At 39.4% G+C, this 22,799-nt stretch overlaps 8 protein-coding genes across 8 annotated transcripts; 6 read left to right on the top strand and 2 right to left on the bottom strand.

The window, feature by feature from the left end:
* Positions 1-2,390: 2,390 nt before the first annotated feature.
* On the top strand, positions 2,391-3,975 carry GCK72_018621 (uncharacterized protein; the record flags this gene model as incomplete). Its single annotated transcript, XM_003110486.2, has 5 exons — positions 2,391-2,463; positions 2,517-2,898; positions 2,944-3,411; positions 3,464-3,736; positions 3,783-3,975. 5 exons carry the CDS (start codon positions 2,391-2,393, stop codon positions 3,973-3,975), a joined length of 1,389 nt encoding a protein of 462 aa, XP_003110534.2.
* Positions 3,976-9,520: 5,545 nt separating this feature from the next.
* GCK72_018620 (uncharacterized protein) lies at positions 9,521-11,517 on the top strand (the record flags this gene model as incomplete). The annotated part of the gene is made up of 6 exons (XM_053732652.1): positions 9,521-9,661; positions 9,876-10,382; positions 10,431-10,575; positions 10,853-11,022; positions 11,167-11,355; positions 11,410-11,517. The coding sequence occupies 6 exons, from the start codon at positions 9,521-9,523 to the stop codon at positions 11,515-11,517; spliced, it is 1,260 nt and encodes a 419-aa protein (XP_053581565.1).
* A 148-nt stretch (positions 11,518-11,665) lies between these two features.
* Positions 11,666-13,456, bottom strand: GCK72_018619 (uncharacterized protein; the record flags this gene model as incomplete). The annotated part of the gene is made up of 4 exons (XM_053732651.1): positions 11,666-11,986; positions 12,039-12,551; positions 12,598-13,193; positions 13,360-13,456. The coding sequence occupies 4 exons, from the start codon at positions 13,454-13,456 to the stop codon at positions 11,666-11,668; spliced, it is 1,527 nt and encodes a 508-aa protein (XP_053581564.1).
* A 457-nt stretch (positions 13,457-13,913) lies between these two features.
* On the bottom strand, positions 13,914-15,086 carry GCK72_018618 (uncharacterized protein; the record flags this gene model as incomplete). Its single annotated transcript, XM_003110340.2, has 4 exons — positions 13,914-14,080; positions 14,194-14,653; positions 14,696-14,914; positions 14,958-15,086. 4 exons carry the CDS (start codon positions 15,084-15,086, stop codon positions 13,914-13,916), a joined length of 975 nt encoding a protein of 324 aa, XP_003110388.2.
* A 932-nt stretch (positions 15,087-16,018) lies between these two features.
* GCK72_018617 (uncharacterized protein) lies at positions 16,019-16,886 on the top strand (the record flags this gene model as incomplete). The annotated part of the gene is made up of 4 exons (XM_053732650.1): positions 16,019-16,210; positions 16,258-16,431; positions 16,489-16,686; positions 16,731-16,886. 4 exons carry the CDS (start codon positions 16,019-16,021, stop codon positions 16,884-16,886), a joined length of 720 nt encoding a protein of 239 aa, XP_053581563.1.
* A 218-nt stretch (positions 16,887-17,104) lies between these two features.
* Positions 17,105-18,989, top strand: GCK72_018616 (uncharacterized protein; the record flags this gene model as incomplete). Its single annotated transcript, XM_003110350.2, has 3 exons — positions 17,105-17,895; positions 17,971-18,390; positions 18,446-18,989. The coding sequence occupies 3 exons, from the start codon at positions 17,105-17,107 to the stop codon at positions 18,987-18,989; spliced, it is 1,755 nt and encodes a 584-aa protein (XP_003110398.2).
* A 1,066-nt stretch (positions 18,990-20,055) lies between these two features.
* GCK72_018615 (uncharacterized protein) lies at positions 20,056-20,396 on the top strand (the record flags this gene model as incomplete). The annotated part of the gene is made up of 2 exons (XM_003110266.2): positions 20,056-20,143; positions 20,191-20,396. 2 exons carry the CDS (start codon positions 20,056-20,058, stop codon positions 20,394-20,396), a joined length of 294 nt encoding a protein of 97 aa, XP_003110314.2.
* Positions 20,397-21,381: 985 nt separating this feature from the next.
* Positions 21,382-22,679, top strand: GCK72_018614 (uncharacterized protein; the record flags this gene model as incomplete). Its single annotated transcript, XM_003110460.2, has 6 exons — positions 21,382-21,492; positions 21,541-21,707; positions 21,758-21,911; positions 21,958-22,230; positions 22,311-22,501; positions 22,547-22,679. 6 exons carry the CDS (start codon positions 21,382-21,384, stop codon positions 22,677-22,679), a joined length of 1,029 nt encoding a protein of 342 aa, XP_003110508.2.
* Between the last annotated feature and the right edge of the window lie 120 nt (positions 22,680-22,799).

Raw genomic sequence — 22,799 nt, 5'->3', positions numbered from 1 at the left:
ATATGTACAGAAACGCCACTCCAAAGCTGACGGAGTTAAAGGAGTTTGAGAACACAGTCATGAAAAGTGTGAAGATGTATCACAACATCCCAATTAAAGGATCACCACTCGAATATGTCCAAATTCCAGTAAAGAATGGAGGACTCGGAGTTTTGTCTCCCCGATTCACGTGTCTCATATCGTTCCTGGCGTCCACACTGTTCAAACTGTGGTCAGACGACGAATACATCTCGTCCATCCACAAAAAGGCGTTGAGTAGAATCACGGCAAAGGTGATGGGACTGAAGACCCAAAAAGCCACGCTCCAAGAGCAGTGCGAGTACCTGAACACCAAGAAAGCAATCACGAAAGGAGGTTACAGCCTCTTCTCGCGAATGAACGAAGCTATTCGAACGCTCAGTGTCAACCTTGGAGCCCCGCTGAAATCAATGCAATTCATTCCGGAAAATGGCGAAATTGCTTTAGAAGTGCAAGCATCAGAAAACTCACAGATCAAAGTATTCTCGAAAGCTGACAGTATGAAACTGGTAACAAAGCTGAAAGATCTGGTGAAATCGGCGATGCTCAAGAACTTCTTGGAAAACAAGAAGGTCAAAAGCAAGGTTGTGCAGGTGCTTCAACACCACCCACAATCAAACAAATTTGTCAATGATGGAAAGAACTGCAGCATTTCTTGCCAAAAGTTCGTACACCCAGCACGGCTGAGCCAGCTGATCTGCAACGGCAACAGCTACAATAAAGACCTGCCGAAAAACTGCAGATGGTGCGGCTATGAATGTGAGTCTCAGGCTCACATCCTCCAGCATTGCACATACAGCCTTTCATCTGGAATCACCCAGAGGCATGATCGTGTCTTAAACAGAATACTGCAGGAGGTGATACGAGGCGGAAAAGACAACAACCACTATGACATCATGGTGGATACGGAGCCCGGACCAACCAGAGAGCGTCCAGATATCATCATGATACAGAAAGATGGTCCGGAAGTCCTACTGGCGGATGTTACGGTACCATACGAGAATGGTGTTGTAGCAATCGAAGCCGCGTGGGATTGGAAGATGCAGAAGTACAGTCACTTTATTGATTACTTCGCAAGACTGGGAAAGAGAGCAGTAATCCTTCCACTAGTGGTCGGAAGTCTTGGGACCTACTGGCCAGACACCTCAAACTCTCTGAGAATGCTGGGTCTCTCTGATGGGCAAATCAGAAACCTGATCCCAGACATCTCCATGATTGCTCTAGAGTCTTCTAAACAAATCTACTGGAGGCATATCTTCGGAGATAGCTACAGAATTGTGAGTGATCTATACTGCAGAAAAGACCAGCAGGAGATCAGATTCGGAGATGAACCCATGGAAAATGTTCAAGTCTCAGATCGATTTCAGCCTTTTAAAACAAGAGAGCGTGAGAAGAAATCCGAGGAAGAGAAAAAGAGAAGATCAAAGTCCAAAAAAGGCAAAACTTGGCGAGGATCCAAAAAACAAACTGATTCCCGGCAATCCGGCAAAAGCTATCAGAATCAGGGCTTCCAAAGAAGCGTTGGACAAGGCGTATCACGGTGAATACCGTCAGATAAGCCCCCAACATAAAAATAAAAGTCGGTGTTAGCTAATCACTAAACCGGCTCCTCATTGGGGGAGAGTATCATTCCGGTGCTCTCCGTTTGGGCGGTAGGGAGGAGTTGGGTAGCGACCCGGAAGTATGGATGCCCAACCACCGCAATCTGATCTGGCATTGTGTTTCGGATGGTCTCTGTCTCTAGATCTGAAATAGAGCTCTGGCCTTAAGAACACACGCGCGGACCGGTTGGATGCCGACTCGATCTGGAGGGTGCAAACCTGAAAGGGAAAGTTGAAGGCCGTGAGGCTCCTGGCGGGAAACTCCGTCATAGTCAGTGGTGTGCCAACACCCGACGACTATGACATAGTTGGAGGAATCCTGATCTGATAATAATCATTGTTCATATAAGGGAGGGGGATGGTAAATACCCAGGGTCCGAAACCATCAAAGCAGCTACTGACCAGCATAGTAGTGATGAACACATAGACCCTGGGGTTCCCTGAACTCGACCCATCTGCACAAACCCACTTTGTACAAATGAACCAAACTGATGAAGAGTTTAATGATTTCTTACATCACAGCTAGCGGACCTACCGTGAGGTGGACTCCCGCCGCTGTAGCAGGCTCGCCAAACTGTTCAGAGGGTAATCTTCCTGAAACCAAAAGGATAATGGGAATATCAGAATTGTTAGTATTTCCACCTTCTTCTTTTCTGAAACAGAATTATCTTCACTTCTATCTATCATCCTCCTTCTTTATAGCACCAAATTTCATTCACTTTTTTCAGTATCGTCACCATTCAGCTGAGACTGAATTAAAATAGATAAACAATGGATTATGCACACAGTATGATTCAGAAATTAAAATATGTTCACAACTCGATCAATCCAGCAACTCGTTCAGGTTTTCATTCATATTTAAGGAAAGAGAGCTCTTTGAATTCTTTCTTTTTTCAGGAGCGATTGATATTGTTGTCGTAGAGCAGCCTGATGGAGAGTACAAATCAACACCATTTCATGTCCGATTTGGGAAATATGGAGTATTCAGTTGTAGTAATAACTATGTGGATATTGAAGTCAATGGTAAATCAATCGACATGAAAATGAAGCTGACGGATAACGGAGTTGTGGTCTTTGTGGAAACAGATGATGAGAATTCAAATGTTCTGGAAAGACCAGATGTTCCTGAAAAGAAGGAAAAAGAAATGGATCAGGCAGAGAGTGAATGTGAATTAGAAAAAACTGAGAGAGCAACTGAAAATGGTGAGAAGATAGAAAGAACAAGAAAACGATCGACAAGTTTGGGAGCTACGAAAGAGGATGAAGGACCAAAAGAAGAGTTAGTTGGATAGGAGAAAACACTCGAGAATAGTATTATTTTCAGGCCACTCAGTGAAGATGATCTTGATGAAAGCTTGACTTCTGAATTCATTGAACGTCTGCGTCTGCCTTCTGATAAACTGAAAGCATTGAATCTATCTCTTGGATCCAATGAAATTCGCTTTCAAATCACTACAAAACTTCAAGGAACAACTTGGTGTACTTGTAACATTTATCTTTACAAATGGTACGAGCAACTTGTGATTTCGGATATTGATGGTACAATCACAAAGTCTGATGTTCTCGGTCATGTACTCCCGGTTGTTGGTGGAACATGGGCACACAATGGAGTTGTGGAGCTCTACAATCGGATCAAGAATAACGGATACAAGATGATTTATCTATCTTCTCGAGCTATTGGACATAGTCACATGACGAAAGAGTATTTGAAAAGTGTCACTCAGGACGGGAAACATTTACCGGATGGTCCAGTTTTACTCTCCCCAACAAGTACTATGAGAGCATTGAAAAGGTATCATTATATTCTCAACTTGGTTCTATCAAGTTAACCAGTTTTATTCCAGAGAAGTTATCGATCGATGTCCAGAAGAATTCAAAATTGCCGCACTCTCAGATTTGAAAAAGTTGTTTCCAAGCCCCAATCCTTTCTATGCTGGATTCGGTAACCGTGATACTGATGTCATTTCATATAAAGCTGTAGCTGTTCCCACTGCTAGAATTCTAATAATTGAACCAAGCGGAACTATAAAAAGATGGGATTCATCGAGGCTGGAACCAAGTTACACGTCGATTGCAACAGATTCAGTCGACTATATGTTCCCTCCTCTTCCATTTCAGTGAGTTGAATTCTTAGATATATAAGTTTAAGAGATGAGATTACAGTATAAAAGACCATGCTGTGAAGAAAGAGAGACACACATCTGCATGGAGCAAGCCTCTGAATCACAGTAACTTTACGCATTGGCATGTCAGGCCGGAAGATGTTCTGGACGACGAATTGAAAGAATATGAAGATCAGAGAACGGAATTAATTGCAAGTCAGAAGAGAAAAAGTAAAATGAGCTTGTTTGTATAGATACGCTTTATTAATGTTTCCTCTATTCATTCCAACAAATTTCTTCACTTCTCCTTATTCGTTCCATTCAAAATTCGTTTACTTTTTCCTCTGGATTTCGGGGTTTTACTGTACTTACTTATATTATTTTCCGGATATTTAAATTCACTTTCATTGCATTTATTCATTACGAGGAGATCCAATATTTAAATAAATTCCTTTTTTACTGCAGTTATCGGTACTTGATCAGTCAATTACGATATGACGTAACATAGTCTAACAACCCAATTATACTCTGTATATACCACTTGAATTTTTTCCAAAATCATCTCAGGTAAGAACTTCAATATATCCTTAGTGGCAGATTCATTTTTCTATTTTCCTGTACTTTTTCGTCATTTCCAATTTCACACTTTCTCATCCTAATGCTGTCAATTTCGAAAGCTTTTCGAGAGAGACGCAACATTTCGATCGTCCAAAATTGTTGCAGACAGAAAGAAGAAATACGTCGTCGGCCATGCCCATGGTCAAGTGTTTTTGACGTCATCAAAATTTGGTGTTGGACGCCAAATTTCAAGAGAAAGAGATACTTATCGAGAGGTGTTTCGGTTTGAAACGACCTCCTCTCTTTCAATTTTTCAGAGCCAAAAGTTCAGGTGCAAACAAATAAAATGCGAGTCATTGATAAGAGACGAAAATTGTTGGAGCTCCAGGAACTGCCGTGTTGTTAAATTGTTGATAAGATGATAAGAAACTTGTCACGGTGGTAATAAAATTATGTTTGTTCGAAATTTGAATAACATCTATTCCGGATTTAAATACGTGTTCTTGATCTTTGTTATAATCTAGATTATCAACTCAAAATGATATAAAACCGAAAATATTCCGGAAATCGTTATCAGAGTCTCCGCTTTTTTCAAGAGTTTAAACCAAAAGTTCAAAGCTGAAAATTATTAGACACGTATTTCAAAGACAACTATTCATGGAATTAGTGTTTGGTTGACTGGAATTGTGTCACTTTTGGTATGTAGTTTATGTTCCAATCACAAGACTTCTAATTGACTCTTCATAAGTTTCGAAATGCAAAAATCTGCAACGTGGACGTATGAGTCAGTTCCGGGACTGTTGATCTGAAATATAAGTTCCGATTGTTCAATAGTTCAAGTTTTAGGGGAATGGTGAATGCAGACAGGGTCTGACCAGGAGGTCTGGAATACAAAAATATGGAAATGAGTATTTTGATTTATGCTATTTCAAAAGTTCAAACTCTTTTTTTGTTGTTCTCGTGAGTCATTCATGTTTTGCCTGAAAGTAAATGACTGAAAATCAGGTGAGGAATCAAGAAAATGTAGAATGATTTGGTCATATGAAATGGTTTCAAACTCAGGTTTCTACGTTTCAAGTATAAAACGGATTCGTTCCTGAAACAAGACAGATTTCATGCTGTAGTGCAAACATTAATTGCGATCGAAAGGAACATGATTTTTCCAGAATTTTCAGAACTTCACGACGATTTCCCTGATTGTTTCAGTAATAACGATCAGGTGTTAATTATTTTTACAATCAGATATTTTATGATTTGTGTAATACCAGTCGGTTCACGTCGCCTAACGGCGACTAAACCTCCTTTTCTACACCACCCGTCTGGATTTTACAGCGCCTCCGGCGCTTCCCGAACGGTTGAGACTGTCAAAGTCTCACAATTCTCTCCAACTTCTGGATCGTAATACTTTTCTTAGCTTGTTAGTAGTCTTTTAGCTGTGAGCAGTCCGTTCCGGAAAAGCACAATTGTTAGATCTCTACTTTTCTGATACGATTTCGTTCCCTTACTCCTCTATTTTCTCTAAATCAGGCGATAAGAAAAAATCTTCCACGTCTCCACATGGGACAAATCCAAAGTACTACAGTCAACGCTGCCTAACTTGCCAGATCGGATTCCTAAACGCATTCACCTTCACCATTTGAACGTCGAATTTAGCCTTGAAATATAGCGCCTCGCAGTATGGATAAACTTGATCCATCGTTCTCATGTAGTGAGGATCTGGTTGTGCATCAGTAACACCTACTCGAAAAACATTTCGTTGACGTGGCGACATCCGAACTCGATGTGGTCTGACCGTCTCTTTCACTTGAGTTACAGATGTTCTAGTAGCATTGGCTCTCGTTCTTCCCGCCGTCACATCTTCGGGGTCTTCTGATAGCAGCCTGGGAAATCTTTGAAGCCCGTCTAGATCTCGTTTGATAATCGGGCTCATTTTTCCTGTTTAGTTCAATTTCGTTCGGAGCTGGTTCTGTTACCGTTTGACTGTCGACTGCTCAGTGTCAGATTGTAGAAATCGTCGGACTGATGTATCATCTGCCATAATTTTCAAACTCAAAGATAGTAAGGATCCTGACAATCTTGGGTGCCTGAAAACAGTGCCCGACGTCTCCTTTTTGTCGATATTTTTTTACCGGCTCTTGTGTCATCAGCTGAGTCCCCTCGATTCCGTCAATTCTGTTAAGTTCTACGCTCACATCTGAATCCGAGCTATATATCCGTTTCCGTACCTATATTCATCTCGTCTCTTTCTGGCGACAGGCCAACAACATTTGCTATGAAATTCTGACAATATCGAGTCCGGATAGCTTCACCGGACGTCCTTTTCTTGTCGATCTGTGTGTCGTGTTCTCTACCCCATCAATTTCTCCGAGCTCCACTCTCCCATCTGATTTTGATCGATGGAACGCACCTTTATCTATTTCTTATTCTGTACTCATCAGATTTAAACCATTCGATCCAAAAGTGGAACGATCACGAAGCCGTGGAACAGCGTGCAACGTGGAGCTGGTATCACCGGGAACATGAGAAGCAGCACCATGAGTATCTAGCGAATTGTCGGCGGGAATAGTAGCAGTTAGAGAAAGTGACGTCATTAAGGAAAAAGGAAAATGATAGTAATCAGCGGTCGGAAAGAACGGGTTTTATGTGGCCCATGTCAGGATTTCACGCGACTTCCGCTCGTTATATTTAAAAAAAATGGGCGGAGCGAAAACAGTGAAGAAGAAGGGAAATGCTGGCCAAAATAGCTATCAATAATTTTTTTAATGTGGACCCATATGGATCCATCACCTGTATCCTGAAAACTGCCCATATCTATTTGTGATACCGATCAACCTGGAAGCAAACGAACGTTTTTTAGAACTCAATTTTTTCTGAATTCGATGGAAAGGTTCCGCATTTGTTCGCGACGTATATCTCGCTGGAAACAAACGACACATTCCGGAACCTCTACTTTTCCTAACTATCAACAAAAAAAAAAGAACAAAGAACTTTTCGTCTCCACGGGATCGAACTAAAAACTAACTGTAGTCAACGACGCATAACTTGCCAGATCGGACGCGGCGACACGCCGACCATCACCACGCGGCACACGGAAAATGCAAACTGTAGAATGGAAAGAAATGACTACGTTTTGGCCGACAGTTTCACGCCACTGTTTCCGTTTTTCATTCCCCTATGCTTTATCAGTGTTTTTGGCTCAGAAGGCGTCATTTTGAGAATTTTGAAAAAAGAAAAAGACGGGCATCATGCGGGGGAAATTTCTGATCTTTTGGTCCAACTTCGAATAAAATCGGTTCAGTAGGAAGGGCTGTAGGATCGGCGACAGACACACAAACATACAGAATCTGGTGTTTGTTAATAGTAAAGATATCTCTTTCTTACATTCTGATCACTTTACTTTCGGCTACCGTAACCCGAATGTGTCGGAATCACAATCCTCCTTCTTCTCTTTCACTTCTTCTTTCTCTTTTCTTATCTCTATTTATTATAACTTCCTTTCGCTCCTCTCTTGCACCCATTCCTTCCTCATATCTTATACCATCTTATCCATTCAAAGATCCTCTACGTCACACGGTTCCCTCCAAATGCCCATTCACGTATCAATTGTTCACCTCTGTTTCAAAATACATTCCTTTTTCGAGCCGACAGTCACAAAATAGTTGTTATCATTTTCTCTCTCACACACAAACCATAGAATTGAGGCGGGTTACAGTCTGACTGGGCCGGAGACCAAGTGTTCAAAAAGTTGGATGAAAGAAATGGAAAAGAAACGGAAGGAAGAATACGAAACAACCAAAGTTCGAGAACGGATTCTGATGTCGATCGTCGTCGAGATGGGAAAGTGGGCGGAGCGATAGTTTGTGACGTCGAAAACGGAAGGAAACTGGACTATATAACGAGATACGAGGGCACTGCAAATTCTACAACCTTAATTCTAGGATGATGACCTGTTTCTAGGGATACAGTAGTCCAGATGGTCGAAATCACAAGACCTCTGACTTGCAGAATTTTCAGTTCCTCGCTGTGAATTAGAGATGTTTTCCTTCGTCTTACTGTATAATGTTTTCTTGAACATTGCCTGGAAATTGATTGAACAAAGTGATCGTTTCAAGGCTAATTCTTTTTTCATACCATTTTTTTGAATATCTACAGTAATCTAGTTTCAAAGTGCATAATTTTAATTTGTGATCTGAAAACAACATCATATTGACAGGGGTCAAGTGATCTGTCCTGTATATTGTTTTTGTACAAAAATAGCAATATGATGTTTTATAAAAGTTTAGCAAGAGTCGGAATTCCATATTTTTTTAAATTGTTTAAATGAATTAAGGTTATGCGATATATGCTGACTGTATGATCCCAAATCGGAATGTCTCTCCTCTGAGGGAATTGTGAAGTTTTCTATTAAATATTGGAGTACCTTTTGAAATTATGTTCTATCTGGAGGTTATGAGTTCAACCAGTTTCATTTATAATAAGGAAATAAATGCCTACGTTCTATATCTTCTAAGTCAACTTAAAAAGACTTAGATGATGTTGACAGTTCAACTTTTATCTACTTTTCCAGTTCCATTAAGGCGTATAATTCACTTTTTACAATTTATCGAAGAGCAGATCCCGACTTCCAAGCAATCATTTCAGAGCAAACGTTTTCTGTTTACATAATTTGTGATCTATGTTGCCTTCAACTATTCACACCGAAGTCTCATTTTTTGTGTCGATTGAAATTAAAAATTGAAAAAGACAATGGAGTACAAAAGTTTCTCTTCGTTAATTGTTTTCTAGTTTTCTATCATTTTTTATATATTTTCTTTTTCTCATTTTTACACAACGTGTCCTTCTGAGAGAACAAAAATGGGCGGAGTTTTCATACTGTAGCTTTTTCTTCCATCAGCAACACAGATCATGATCAACAACTTCCCGTCTATAAATTCCTGTCGTGCAGCATATTTCAGTCGATTATTGGCCTTCAAACCTGGTCAAGTTCAAAAAATCATTCGAGTCTATGAGTTGTTCAATAACATCATTTGAGCCTCTTTTCTGCCCTTCATTAATACAATAACATCAACATCATTTTCTTCTTTCTCTTTCTTCCGTATTCCACACCGTTCCGTATATTTCCTCCGACTCAATCTTCTTCTTCCTACATTATTATTTCTCTAGGAAGTGATCATTGATGACATTCATATGTTACAAACTACAAATTTCTTATTAATTGTTATTCAGATTATCCAGACTGATATGTCGTTATACGAACCGGCGGATGGTCTTCTCGGAACTCATGTTACGTGGCATGATGTGGAAATGGAAATGCAGAGAGTTCTGGGGACGAATGCTAGATTCGGAGAGAATAGGAAAATTAGAGATATTGGAGATATGAAGGTAAAGAAATGGTTATGTGAAGCACTGGGAAAGACAACGTTCTAGAAAGTCTAGAAGCGGTTCCAAAAGTGAATAGAATATCTCAGTGTAAAATGTAATTACCGTAACCTCTATAAGCATTTTCAATTTTTGTGGCAAGTTGGGAGATCGGTGTTTGCCATCTACCGCCATCTTATGATTTGCAATAGAAGTTTTTAACTCACTTCGTTTTTAGGGATTCATGTCTAAAATTGCAATGATTCAAGCTGATTGGTACTTCCCTCCAGATGAAGATTTGAGAAGTCTTCCCGACCGAATCGCTGTCAAAATGTCATCTGAACTTTCTCTTTACAACTTCTCAACTCTTGTTTCCTCTAAAAAATGGGATGTAGAGAAGATGCAATCAATGACTTCACATGTTAAAGATCTTCATAATCGAGAAGTCCAAATGTATCGAATTATCAGCAGAGAGCAACCGAATTGTCCAACTGTTCATGTACTTGCTCTAGAGGAATTCACTGAATTCACACCGCTCAAAGCGTATATTATCTCGGAATATATTCCAAATCTTCATGATATTGGAATGAGTGATAATATACCATTAGATGACATTTGGGCAGTTGTAGATGGGATTGCTGCATTTTCAGCAATGGGGGAAAGTATGAGTGAAGAAGAGAAGAAGACGGCAACAAACGGAGATAGATATATTGAAGATGCAATCAGTTGTTTCTACGGGGAGAATGTAAGTAGAAGAGGAATTGGAGCAGTAGACGAATCATTCGAATTTCAGTCACCGGATAATATGCGACAGAATCTAGTAGATATATTGGGAGTGGCTTATGAGGAGAAAGTCGACGAAGCTATGGAGGTGTTCGATTTTTACTGCAAAAATTCGGAGATTCGAAGCAACTATTCAAAAGTTTCCGAGTTTTTGGGTAGGTCTAAGAGAATTGTTTCAGTAAATTTAACATACAGAAGAATCCAGAAATGGGAATAGAATCTATAGGTAATCGCATGAATCTGAGATTTTGCGTTAATATGAAATCTATAATAAGAGAATTAGAAAGATTGTTAGCTTAGGACTCAGAATGTTGAAAATTCTGGAAAAAAACTGAAAATTATCTTCAGGAAATGGGTTAAAATTCTAGCCATACACCTAAAAGCTGATACAGCATTTTCAGATTTCATATAATGATTGTGAAAACATTTCAGACCACAACCCAGTCTTGATGCATTCCGATATTTGGCCATCTAACTTACTCTTCTCTCGATCTCCTCAAAATAATCTTGAATTCGAAGCACTCATTGACTTTCAAACTGCATCAATGAGCAGTCCGGGTCTAGACGTCGCTTGTCTTATGGTCACATGTCTCTCCAAAACGGTTAGTTTGTACCATTTGTGGCCGTGTTATCATATTTGCTTATTTTTATGAAAGATCGTAGTTCAAGTGATCAAAAATGTTGACGATTCAATGGGGAAGAAGAGTCTAGTTTAGGAAGAAAAATCTCAACAAGTATGTTTTCAGGACCGTCGCGCTTGTAAAGGTGCCCTTCTCGATCGTTACTATGAATCATTTGTCAGAAGTCTCAAGAATCCGAACTCAATTCCTTATACCAGAAGTCAACTCGAAGATTCGTATGATCTATGTTTCCCGGCTGCAGTAATTCTCATGCTTCCGTTTATTTTATCGTTTTCTTTGAGACTTGGAGACGATGTGAGTTTCTACTTTCTATCAGTTGAAGTCAGTTTAAAATCTGAAAATTTTCAGATTCCGGAGAACTCAATTGACAAGTCAGCTGGTCTAATAGAGGATTTCATCTTTATACACAAGTCGAATCTTCAGAAGTTCCCTAAATTCTATGAAACTAGTTTATGATACTTTGGAACTATTCCGATTTATATAGTTTATTCGATTTCAAATTTTCACAGATCAAAATGGTTGAGGAAAGGGTGCTGACATTTGTCACGATTTTTTGAAAATAAGTACTAACAGAAAATTAATAAAGAAAATTATTCTGGGCCAATTATTTGTTTTTCTTTGATTTCTTTTTTGCTGCTTTCCTCTCAGCATCTTCCTCTTCGGCTATCTTTTTCTTCATTTTCGGTGTCAAGATGCTCTTTGGCCATTCTCGAATCTCTTTTCCTTTGACAGACCACAAACGAACAGCACGTTCAGATAGTGATCCACCACACTTGAGTCCACGATCGGTGAGCGCACTCTTCAGATGTTCTAACCCAAGAAGCTCAAGATCTTCCGCGCTAGTGAAATCAGCAAGATCAATTGTACCATATTCACATGGAGTTTTTTCATCTATTTTTGGTAAATCGTCAACATTTGAGGCGCTCTGCAGAATAACAGGGATTAGGTAAAAAGAATCAACGATAAGAAAAACATACATCAAGTCGTGGACGTTTAACAAGCTCAAGTTCTTGGTCCTCTTCTTCAATTGGCTTGAATGATGAACTAGTTCCTTCTCCGTCATCTTTCTCGCTCTTATTCTTTTCTTCGAAATATTTCCGAATTGCTTCCAACTCTTCTGGATCCGGTTCGTTCTCAGAATCATTCTCACTATCATCGCCATCATCACTTTCATCTTCGATCCTCTTTTTGTCACCGTCTTCTCCAATAGTTGGCGCGGCAATTTTCCGTTTTCTTCCACCTCTGTCATTGAACAAATCTGCTACATCTTCTGCGTTTTCATCCTCTTCCTCATCTGCTTTCTTGTTAACTTCTTGCTCTCTTGACATTCTAGATTTTCGTCGCATTTCTTTCATCAAAGCAAATCCAGCTTCACAAGCATCTTCTGTTTTTTCGATGATTTCTTCACGACGAGACAGATATTCTTGGTCCTCGAATTGATGTTTAGCAGGTCCTGCAGTGAGTTTGGCAAGTTTCGCTTTACGTTTCTCCTGTAATTTTATTCCTGTTCATTGACCAATCAATTTGTATTTTTACCTTCAGCTCCTGCTCTTTTCGAGACTGCTTTTCAAGATATCGTTTCAGCTTTGCTTCCTCATCTACAGATGCCATTCTTCGCCCGTTCAGATCTCTCATCATCAGTTTATTTGTACTTTTGTTGACTCTGAATGAACGAAGCAATGATCCAAACCCTCCTTTGCCACCTCGTATTCTTAAATGAAACGAGTATTTGACGAGTCCATCTCCGATGTATTCATTAATAAACGCTTGGAAATCTTCAACGATTTTTCCGTTGTGCATCACGTAGTATGATTCTGATGAAAATTCTGTTCGGATGAATTCTAATGTTTTGTAATCGTTCATCCAGTAATAAGGTTTGTCTGGGAAAGGACGAGGTGGAAGTTCGACGACTGGAAGAGGTGAATCCAGAGACATCCCTTCCATTTCTTCGTCAACATCAAAATGACGGTCTTCATTTTCACTGCAATCAGAGGGTGCGATGGAACGGCCTGACATGGAGACAACGGAAGATGGACGAATCATTGGACGTTGACGATGAGTTCCGTTACGAGGAGGAAGATATGGATGACTTCGTTGCTGGCGGGTTTCGGTGCGAAGAGATGGAGAACGTTCTGAAAATGTTGTTATTTCAATATATTTTATAAATGTTACGATAAGTTATTGCTTTCGTTTCAAAAATCTTTGGAGAAAAGAAATGGGAATTCTGAGACGTTAAGTTTCAGAGCCGTGCTTTCCCGTTATTTGAAATGTCAATAAATCGATAGACGAGACTCTAACCAGGAAGATTCGCTTGTTGGGCATCTCGTTTTCGGTCGTTACGCCTTCCCACTCTATCGTTGAGCTTGGACGAATTCATTTCACACTCGTCGGTCATTAATTTTTGAAACAAGCACGGAAGCGTGCTCTGAACGCGCAGCACGTTATTGAGTGTTCGTATACATTAAACTGAAACATTGATATATGTAATCGGATTCAGAACAACCGATTCGCAAGAATTGAAATGCAACTGAAATGTTTCTTAAGTCTTTTCAAGTTGGAACTGGAAAAGAAACATGACAAAAAAGAAGGAAATTGTTGTCAAAATAGCATTGAAAATTGGATAGAAGGGGAGGTAGAAAAGAAAAGCAAAAAAGACCGGCCAGCTGATGAATGGTGAAAGAGAATGGGGATGGGTGAAATTGGGAGGGTGCAGAGAAACTAAACAAAACTAGACGTCACGTGATGTAAGACTACGGTAGTTGGCACATGAAACATACTGACAGATGTAATATGAAATAAAATAGTTATTGGAATGACAAAAAATAACGTTTAAAAATTCGGTAAGTTTTTTATTACAGCTCGATACTATATGCAACTTGTTGCTGGTCCCCAGAGATTAGATCGTCACTGTTGAACACTGGCTCGATTTCCTCAATAATCTCTTCATAATATTCAATTTGTTCTGGATGAGCTGTCGTATGATAGGGTTGGTGAACATCAGAAGGGGCAGTTTGTCTATCTGAAAAAAAAGTTCTGAGAACTGCTGATTTTAATTTCACTAATTGATACTTATAACATGCTTCCAAAAACGATAAACAGTCTAATTTTAATTTTAATTAAAAAAAAACTAACACGTGTACGGTGGGAGTGGTCGAACAGGTCGGGGTTGGGATGATACGGGGTACTGCGGAGCCTGTTTGTTCGTTCGAGCTTTTTTCCTGGGGGTATCTGTCACTTCTGGATCATATTTTATTCCTCCAGCTTGTCTGTTTATTGGAAAAATTGCTTCTGGATGCTCGTGATGATGATGGTCAGAAGATGACGGCATATTTCTACGTTCGGGAAGCTCTGCGGCATTATGTGGGAAACCTTTTTCTACAGAAACCGATCCTTTTATTTCTTTGTTTCTTTTATTTCTTCTCCGTTTGTTGACTCCATGAAGCAGAGGGAGACATTTAGCATCAAGTTGTCGTTGAACCTGCCGTTTCTCTTTTAGATTCAACGGGATAGGAGCACAAGCAGCTGCTTCTCGTGCAAAGTGATGAATAGTTTCCCGCATTTTCGAACTGTTTGCTTCTTCGTTTCCGTGACGCTAAAGAAATTTTATCACGATAAGAGCATTTTTTAAACTTACATGTACAAATTCGAGTCTTGCTCTATCTAACACAGCATCAACGGCATCTTTACCATTGCAAAAGTGCTCAGCATTCAATGGTTTCTCCGGGTCTTCTTTGATAATGTCATTGTCGACTAGAATCAATGGAACTTTTCGTTTCAGCTCGGCACCCAAGTTTCGATAACCGTTTTTAACTTTTGAGCAAGAGACGCATTTCCAAGATACGAGGCCAGGGATCTGAAGTATAATTTTTTGTGAAATGAAACATTAAGAACTATACCTTATATCGGCATGCTATCATAAACTCGTAGACTTTATTTCTATCTGTACGGCTGGTGTACATGAGAACAGGGTTTTTTCGATGTCGTCCAACGACATAGGTCGCCTCTCCGAAGTCTTGGGACGCCATCTGTAAAACAAGGTTTTTTTTCTTGAAAATCGTCAATTATTAAACTTAAAAACGTTATTATAACTAAATAAGCTAAACAGTTTTTATTTATTGAGGCCCTACTGTTTGGGGAGAAAGCAAAAAACGGGAACTACGAAAACGGGAGAAACGAAAACGGGAACTACCAAAAGGGGAGAAACGAAAACGGGAGAAAGGTAGGTAGCCCAAATTTTCGTGCGGTAAGTTGCGAAAATGTTGTGCCATACTTGTAAAATCGATTTTTAAAATTTTCTGAAATATGCGAGTGTCCGTGGTTGCAAAAAACGACGTATAAGCAGTTTTAAATTAAATTTGTAGGTCTAAAATTATTTTTATTATTTAGGACTACGGTAATTATTTGTAAGCACGGACACCCGGATTATCATGATAACACATTTTACCTTTTTATTCTTTTTTACAAGTATGGCACATCATTTTCGCAACTTACCGCACGAAAATTTGTGCTACCTAACTTTCTCCCGTTTTCGTTTCTCCCCTTTTGGTAGTTCCCGTTTTCGTTTCTCCCGTTTTCGTAGTTCCCGTTTTTTGCTTTCTCCCCAAACAGTAGGGCCTCTATTTATTTTTGACGATGTCGTAAATAACGCGAAATGAACACAACGACACTCCGATATAACGCTCGCGTGTTGTTTATCGTAAAAAAATAAAAGGCCTAAAACACGAACTTCGAAATCCTAGTCCCTTATCATTTTCCGCCCATTTTCGCTGCCTATTTCAATGTGTTTTCAGCTTTTTCGAAATTGAAGACGACCAAAATGAATCAATTTCAGCCTCTCCGTATTATTTAACGTAATTATAATCTACTTTATTTAAGAAATTGCGCGTATTGCTCTCGTGACAGACCGATTGTTTCACCTATTGTTAAAATCGATTTTCAGGTGATCTGCCATCGAAAGATGTCTTTGACATCGAATGTGATGCTCCAGGCATCTCGCATCGGAGGGATGATAACCAAACGTGGAGGAACCACTGGCTTGATGGTTCACAGAGACACCAAAGAAAATAATTTGAACGTTAAGTTCAAGTTCACACCAGAAAACGAAGATAGAATCAAAGCAATTGTTGATATTTATCCAGAAGGACACAAAGTATGGTTTTCAATTCATTTTTCTATACAACTGGCTTTAACTCACAGGCCGGTGCTCTTATCCCTCTTCTCGATCTTGCTCAGCGACAGCATGGATGGCTTCCTATTTCTGCAATGCACGAAGTTGCTCGTATTTTGGAAGTTCCCCGTATGCGTGCGTATGAAGTCGCCACCTTCTACACCATGTTCAACCGTCAACCAGTCGGTAAATATTTCCTTCAGGTATTTTCGTTCTTTACTCCTGCTACTCATGCACAACAAAATTCGTTAGCTTTTTAGGTTTGCGCAACAACACCGTGTATGCTTCGAGGAGCCGAAACTATCACTGAAACGATCGAGAAGAAGCTTGGCATTCACGCCGGAGAAACAACTAAAGACGGGCTATTCACATTGGCTGAGGTTGAATGTCTCGGAGCCTGTGTCAACGCTCCAATGATTCAAATTAATGATGACTATTTTGAGGACTTGACACCGAAGGTATTTTTCTATTCGAATTATGCTTCTTTATCTCTATCATTCAGGATGTACATGAAATTCTTGATGACTTGAAAGCAGGTCGTAAGCCAGCCGCAGGTCCACGATCCGGACGTCTTGCTGCCGAACCTTTCGGAGAACTTACTTCTCTTAAAGAGACTCCACCTGGTCCAGGTTTCGGGCTTCAGGCTTCTCTTAAGTAAATCCCGACGACAACGTTTGTAGATTCCATCTTTATCAGCTCCTTGGTTTTTAAACTTCTAATACTCTCTTTGTTTTGCGTTCTAGAGTAAAGTGTAATTCAATGTATATGTATTCTTTCCACCAGTTTTTTTTTTGAATTTTCGGTTTATATCCGAAACAACTACCTTTATCATGATATGTTTCGTATTTCAGTCGGTTTGCAATCCTATCATTTCAGATGGGTAGAAAGAGCATTAAGGCTACTCCAGCAAAGACGGCTGTCGTCGAAGAGCAGACAGAAGAAGTCGCTGTTCCATCAAAGACTCCTAGTAAGTCGCCGAAGACGAGAGCTCAGAAAGCTGAAGCTGCCGGTATTGCAACACCAACACGCAAAACTCCTGCCCGCGAAGCAAAGAGCCCTGCTCGTACAGCAAGAAGTCCTGCTCGTACAGCAAGAAGTCCTGCTCGTGTCGCCAAGACTCCAGTTCAAAAAACTCCGAAAGACAAAGCTAGTGCTGTGAAAACACCGGTCACCAAAGCACAAATTTTCAAAACAGTGCCAAGCAGTGATGAGGAGGAAGAAGAAGAGGAGTTGCTGCCAGTGAAAACTCCAAAAAAAGCTTCAAAGGTTACGGCTGCCAAAACGCCAGCAAAGAAAACTCCAGTTTGTGAAGTTCCAAGCAGCGACGAGGAGGAAGATGACGATGAGTTGGAAGTTGTAAAAACTGTTGCTCCATCGGTCGAAGTTGCCAAGAAAGAGGAAGATGATGAATCGGAAGAGGAATCCAGTGATAACGAGGAGGAATTGAAAAACGAACCAACTTCAAAGATAGAAAAGAAAGTTAGTGCTGAAGAGCACGCGTCGATTCAGGCCGCAAAAGAACAGGCTCCACAAGCAGTCAGTGCACTCAAAAAGTACTTTGCCGACAAGAACGAGAAGTCGCTGTTCCCGGACATTGACTATGCTCTCAACTTGTGCGTCACTTACAAAAAACCAGCCGTTACTACTAATCAAGGAAAAATCAGAATGTGAGTTTTTTGCGATTTTGAAGTTTGAAAAATTATTGTTACTTTTCAACCAGTCCAAACTATTTCCGGTTTCAGCAACTTGCCGAACACCACTCGCACTATCAATAACACCTCGGTCTGCATTATCATGCCAGACTTGGACCAATCTGATGCTGCCAAACGTGATTTTGATGTTGAGAAGCAATCTCGTGAGTGGGCTGACCAAATCGAGAAAGATCACGGACTCACTTCTGCGCACATCTCGAAAATCTTGACTAAACGTGAAGTTGAAAGAATTGCTCACACCTACAAAGACAAACGCGCACTCGCTTCTTCTTACGATGTGTTCTTGGTCGACGGACGTGCTTACAAATCTGTGAGAGCTCATCTCGGAAAAGAGTTTTATAAAGTTCACAAATCGCCACTCCCATTTGTATACCACAAGCCGCTGGCAACTACCATCGAGAAAGCGTTGAGCACTGTTGTGTATCCACTGAAAAGATATATGGTCAGAGCGTAAGTGTTCAAGGCTTCAGTTAAGTAATCGAAAACTAGTTACAAATATTTTCAGTTCGGTCTCAGTTGGTCACTTGGGTCAAAGCTCCGCCGATCTCTGCGATAACATCAATGAAGTTCTCACAAAGATTGCTCAAAACTGTCCCGGTGGATTCTCCAATGTTCGTAATATCTACTTGAGCTCTAGCAGCAAAGACCCATCTCTTCCAATCTATGTCGATAATGGATCAGCTACCGAAGTTCGTCTTCCAACTGGATCTGCTCGTGACAACAAACCACTTGTTGAAACTTCGGATGAGTGCTCCACACTCCCTGATGGACTGAAAGTTGCTGTTCGCAACAATGCTCGCATTCGTGTTCTCAAGGAGGAAACTAACGAGGCGGTTTTGTTCCCAACTGTACATGATGAACACTCTGATCGTGATAGATTGAAGCCAAAGATTGATCCAGCGAAGGTATTGAAGAAGCGCGAGAGAAGACGCAAGGGCAAGGAAATCGTAAAGAAGCAGATCAAGAGAAGATTGGAAAAGAAACAGAAAAGAGCTGCTGATGGATCAACCAATCCGATCGCTGCCAAGAAAATCAAAACTTCTGCCTAATTGATCCTTTTTTATGCTAAACAAGAAGCCAGTTCACTTCTTGTTTGAAACTGTTGTTTTGTTTTTTATTATTTTCATTGTTGTTACCCCATCTTTAATTTTCACCCATTTATTGTTGATTCGTTTCCTCCCTTCCAACAATTGTTATCTTCTGAATTCTTGAATAAACATACATCGTTACTTCATGTGATTCTAGCTGAAACAAACATGTATGTTTCATCACTTTGTATATCTTTATGACGGGAGATAACGTTATACCGTTTGACTGTTACTCTGATGAAAAGTATACCACCAAAGCGTACGGTTCTTGAATTACAGATGAGTTTGCCTTGGTATCATCTGGAGCGACCGGCTCGAATGACACTCTTAAGAGCATATTACACGGTATGCGCGCTCACATATCCAGCATTCGTCGCCATAAATTATAAGAGCTATATTCCAGACAGAGCACAGGTTTGTTGGAAATTTCTCACTATGTTTAACAATTATTCGTCCAGGTTCTTGGTGGAAAATCACTGCGAGACGAGATTCTGAACCCTAACCAAATACGACAGTAACTTCATCGATGTACAATTCCCGGAACTTTGAATCCTTTGAACTTTTTCTGCAGTTACGAGTATTTGTTTCTCTCCCCTCATATTCATTTTTCATGTGTTTTCACTCTTAGGATCTGATCGTTTCTTTTTAGTTAGTAGGCTTGTTTTCATTTTATAATTATTTTCAATAAAAATGTTATTAGTTTGATTTAAATCGAAAAACCGAAATTGGTTCAAAAAATTTGAAAATGGAATACAAAAAATTAGAGTTTGCGATAAAAACAATTTAAAATCCTTCGAACCATATTGCGCCGGATTCTCTCCCGTTCTTTTGAATCTTCATCAGAACTTCTCGGAAGATTCTCTCCTCATCGAAAACAAATCTCGTTTTTCTCTTGAAGTTTCACCTTATCAACATCTGTCTCATCTATCGCATTCATTAGTATTTTGCAATCAATCGCTTGTTTCGAATGACTTCTCGTCTCTTCTCAATTCTCTTTTTCTTTCTTCTTTTCAAAGTTTCTTTCCAAATGCCACCCGGCAGAATGTGTCTTTCGGAAAGAATAAATTATCGAAAGGTTTGGCCCTGCGAGCATGACAAAACAGCTAAAGAAATTTGTGAGTTATTATGGTATCAGATTCATTGAATTGTTCTTATTTTCCAGTAGAAGAAAGGGAAGATCGTGAAGCATTCCTTAAAGGAGCTCCGTCTGCATTCGCTCGAACTGGATTTTATGATCGTTTATTCCGTCAACAGAATCTTCCGACAGTCTATGATGATAATATTCCATATTATCCAAATTATGGTTACAATCCAAACAAACCAGTTTGGGGACTCTATCGTTATTCTAATTATTTCATTAACCCTTAATAAATATTATATGTTTTCTTGTGGTTAATTCAAACTGAAACACTTATTTCTTTTCTACGAGCCAACAGTTCAAGCTTCAATTAATGGCGGAAATTTGCGTAACGAACATGATTAAGGAGTTTCTCAAAATATCCAAATATACACAGCAGTTCCTAGATTTAATGGGACTTTCTTTCCTGAATGGATCAAAGTAACTTCAGACAGAAAGAGGACTTCAAAAATTAAATATGAATAATGCATTGAACTGTCCGTATTGTTCTTGATCTCTGAATATCTTCAAGACGTCTTCAAGTTGACTTGAGACGTATCAAAATACTCAAATTCCAGACGATGAGTAACTGAACTTCTATGGGGAGAAAGATGCGTCACGGAACTTGTTGAATGAAATATAATGAGGATCATTGTGGAAAAGATATATAATTGCTAAAAATGTTTGAACTATCTGATGACTACCAGTTCGAAAGAATTGCACTTTGTCTACCGTATCATTTTAGAAATTTCGCTCTGAGCTAAATCACAAATTTCTGCTTTTCTCCACTCAACGACTCATTCATCTTTTGATATTGTCAAATCCAAGAATAGAATACATCATATCTCCCAGTTTCACGTATTTCATTCCAGACACCGTTTCAACTCTATTCTGAATTTTCCTAACGAATGCACGTATCCATTCAAATTCTTCTTCCAATCAATCTCCTTCTTCATCTTTTGATTGCATGCAAAACTTCCGTGTTTTCAGAGGTTACCTAACACCCACTCGTCATTTTCATTCATTATTCTAGGATCTTTTATGTTAAATCTAAGAAAAACAACAGTTCGATTCTTTATGGTTTTCTAAACTGTTCTCATCCTAATCTAATGATCATAATATTTTGAAAGAAAAAAAAGATTTAGCAATAACATTATAGGTGGCATATAAAAGGAGTCTTTTTTGAAATATCGCGGAGTCTTGTTTTCATAAAGATTCTTTTATTTTAAAGGAAAGATGCTTGACCCAATATCCTTGTTCTTCTTGAGTTTCCATACATTTGCTGCAGTTGTCGGATGTACTCTCAATGCAATTGTCCTCTTTTTGGCATTATTCCGAACTCCGAAGGTACAGTTTTCAGATTCATTTAGTTCCAAATTAATTTCTAGTTTTCAGACGATTGCTGCCTACACAACTATCCTAATCAACTTTGCACTGACTGATTTTCTTGCGTGTTTCACCGATTTCTTCATTCAAATGCGTCATATTCCTGCTGGATTCACAATGGCATACATGTCTCGTGGGCTTTGTACTCTTGTCGGACCGCACTTTTGTTACTTGATGTAAATCGAGAAATCCAAAAAAACTGGTAGAAATCCTTGTGATTATTTAGATACAGCGTCAATATATCCCTAGTTGCTCACGGATTATGGTCTTTGTTACTGGGATTTTCGTACAGATATTACATATTATTTCATCCGGCACCGACACGGAAAATGCTGATCATCGCTTTGATGATAATTTATATTCCATCTTTCATACAAATGGTACATTGCCTTGGTGTTTCACGACTAAATCTTCCCCGTATTTCAGTGGGTTTTCCTGTTGGCTGATGACGATCCAGTGGAAATCAAACGGATCCTTATGGAACGTTTCCCAGAATATGAGTTGGAGAATGCGACAGTTTGTGGAACAATTAACGTGATTGAGTTCCCTGCAATGTATACAATTCTGCATATGACTTGTCCAATAACTCCAGTTTATATAACTATTTGGATATTAAGAAAGAAGATTATCGAGAAGTTGGTATCTAATTCCAAGGATATGTCATCCAAAACAAAGGAAATGCATAAACAACTTCTGAAGGTAAGAAAAAAGAATAAGAGAAAGAGCTTTAAAAAAATCAGGATAATAACAATTCTGATAACAATACTCTATAACTTTAGGCTCTAACCTGGCAAGCTCTGATCCCTGGATTCTACGGAATGAGTATTGCTTCTTACGTAACTGCTCAATTCTTCTTCAACCATCCAATTTTCGAGTACACAACTCTCACTGGATTCCTCTTCATGCCTGTTCTTTCTCCTCTTTCTTGTCTTATTTTCATCCAAATCTATCGAAAACGAGTTCTCTCCTGGTACGCATAGAGAAGCTACTTTTAAAAATCTAGAATTATTTTCAGGTGGTATATAGTCATTGGAAAACCGATTCCGGAAGAATGGATTTCTGTGTTAAACACTTCGAAAATGGGAGCAACAACTGCAGCACCGTCGAGTGTCGCACCGCATTCCACCGAAACCAAATCGAAACATTAATTTTTTGAACGAATTGATGTTTGATGTCAAATGAATAACTAATTTTCTTTTATTGTCTTTTTCTCTTATCTCAACACGTTTTTTTGCTCCTACTAATTCCTTCGTTATCACTCCACCACC

The sequence above is a fragment of the Caenorhabditis remanei genome, chromosome V (assembly GCF_010183535.1).
Source record: "Caenorhabditis remanei strain PX506 chromosome V, whole genome shotgun sequence".
NCBI lineage: Eukaryota > Metazoa > Nematoda > Chromadorea > Rhabditida > Rhabditidae > Caenorhabditis > Caenorhabditis remanei.
Note: the sequence above shows the minus strand (reverse complement) of the source record. Positions and strands in the feature narration are given on the sequence as shown.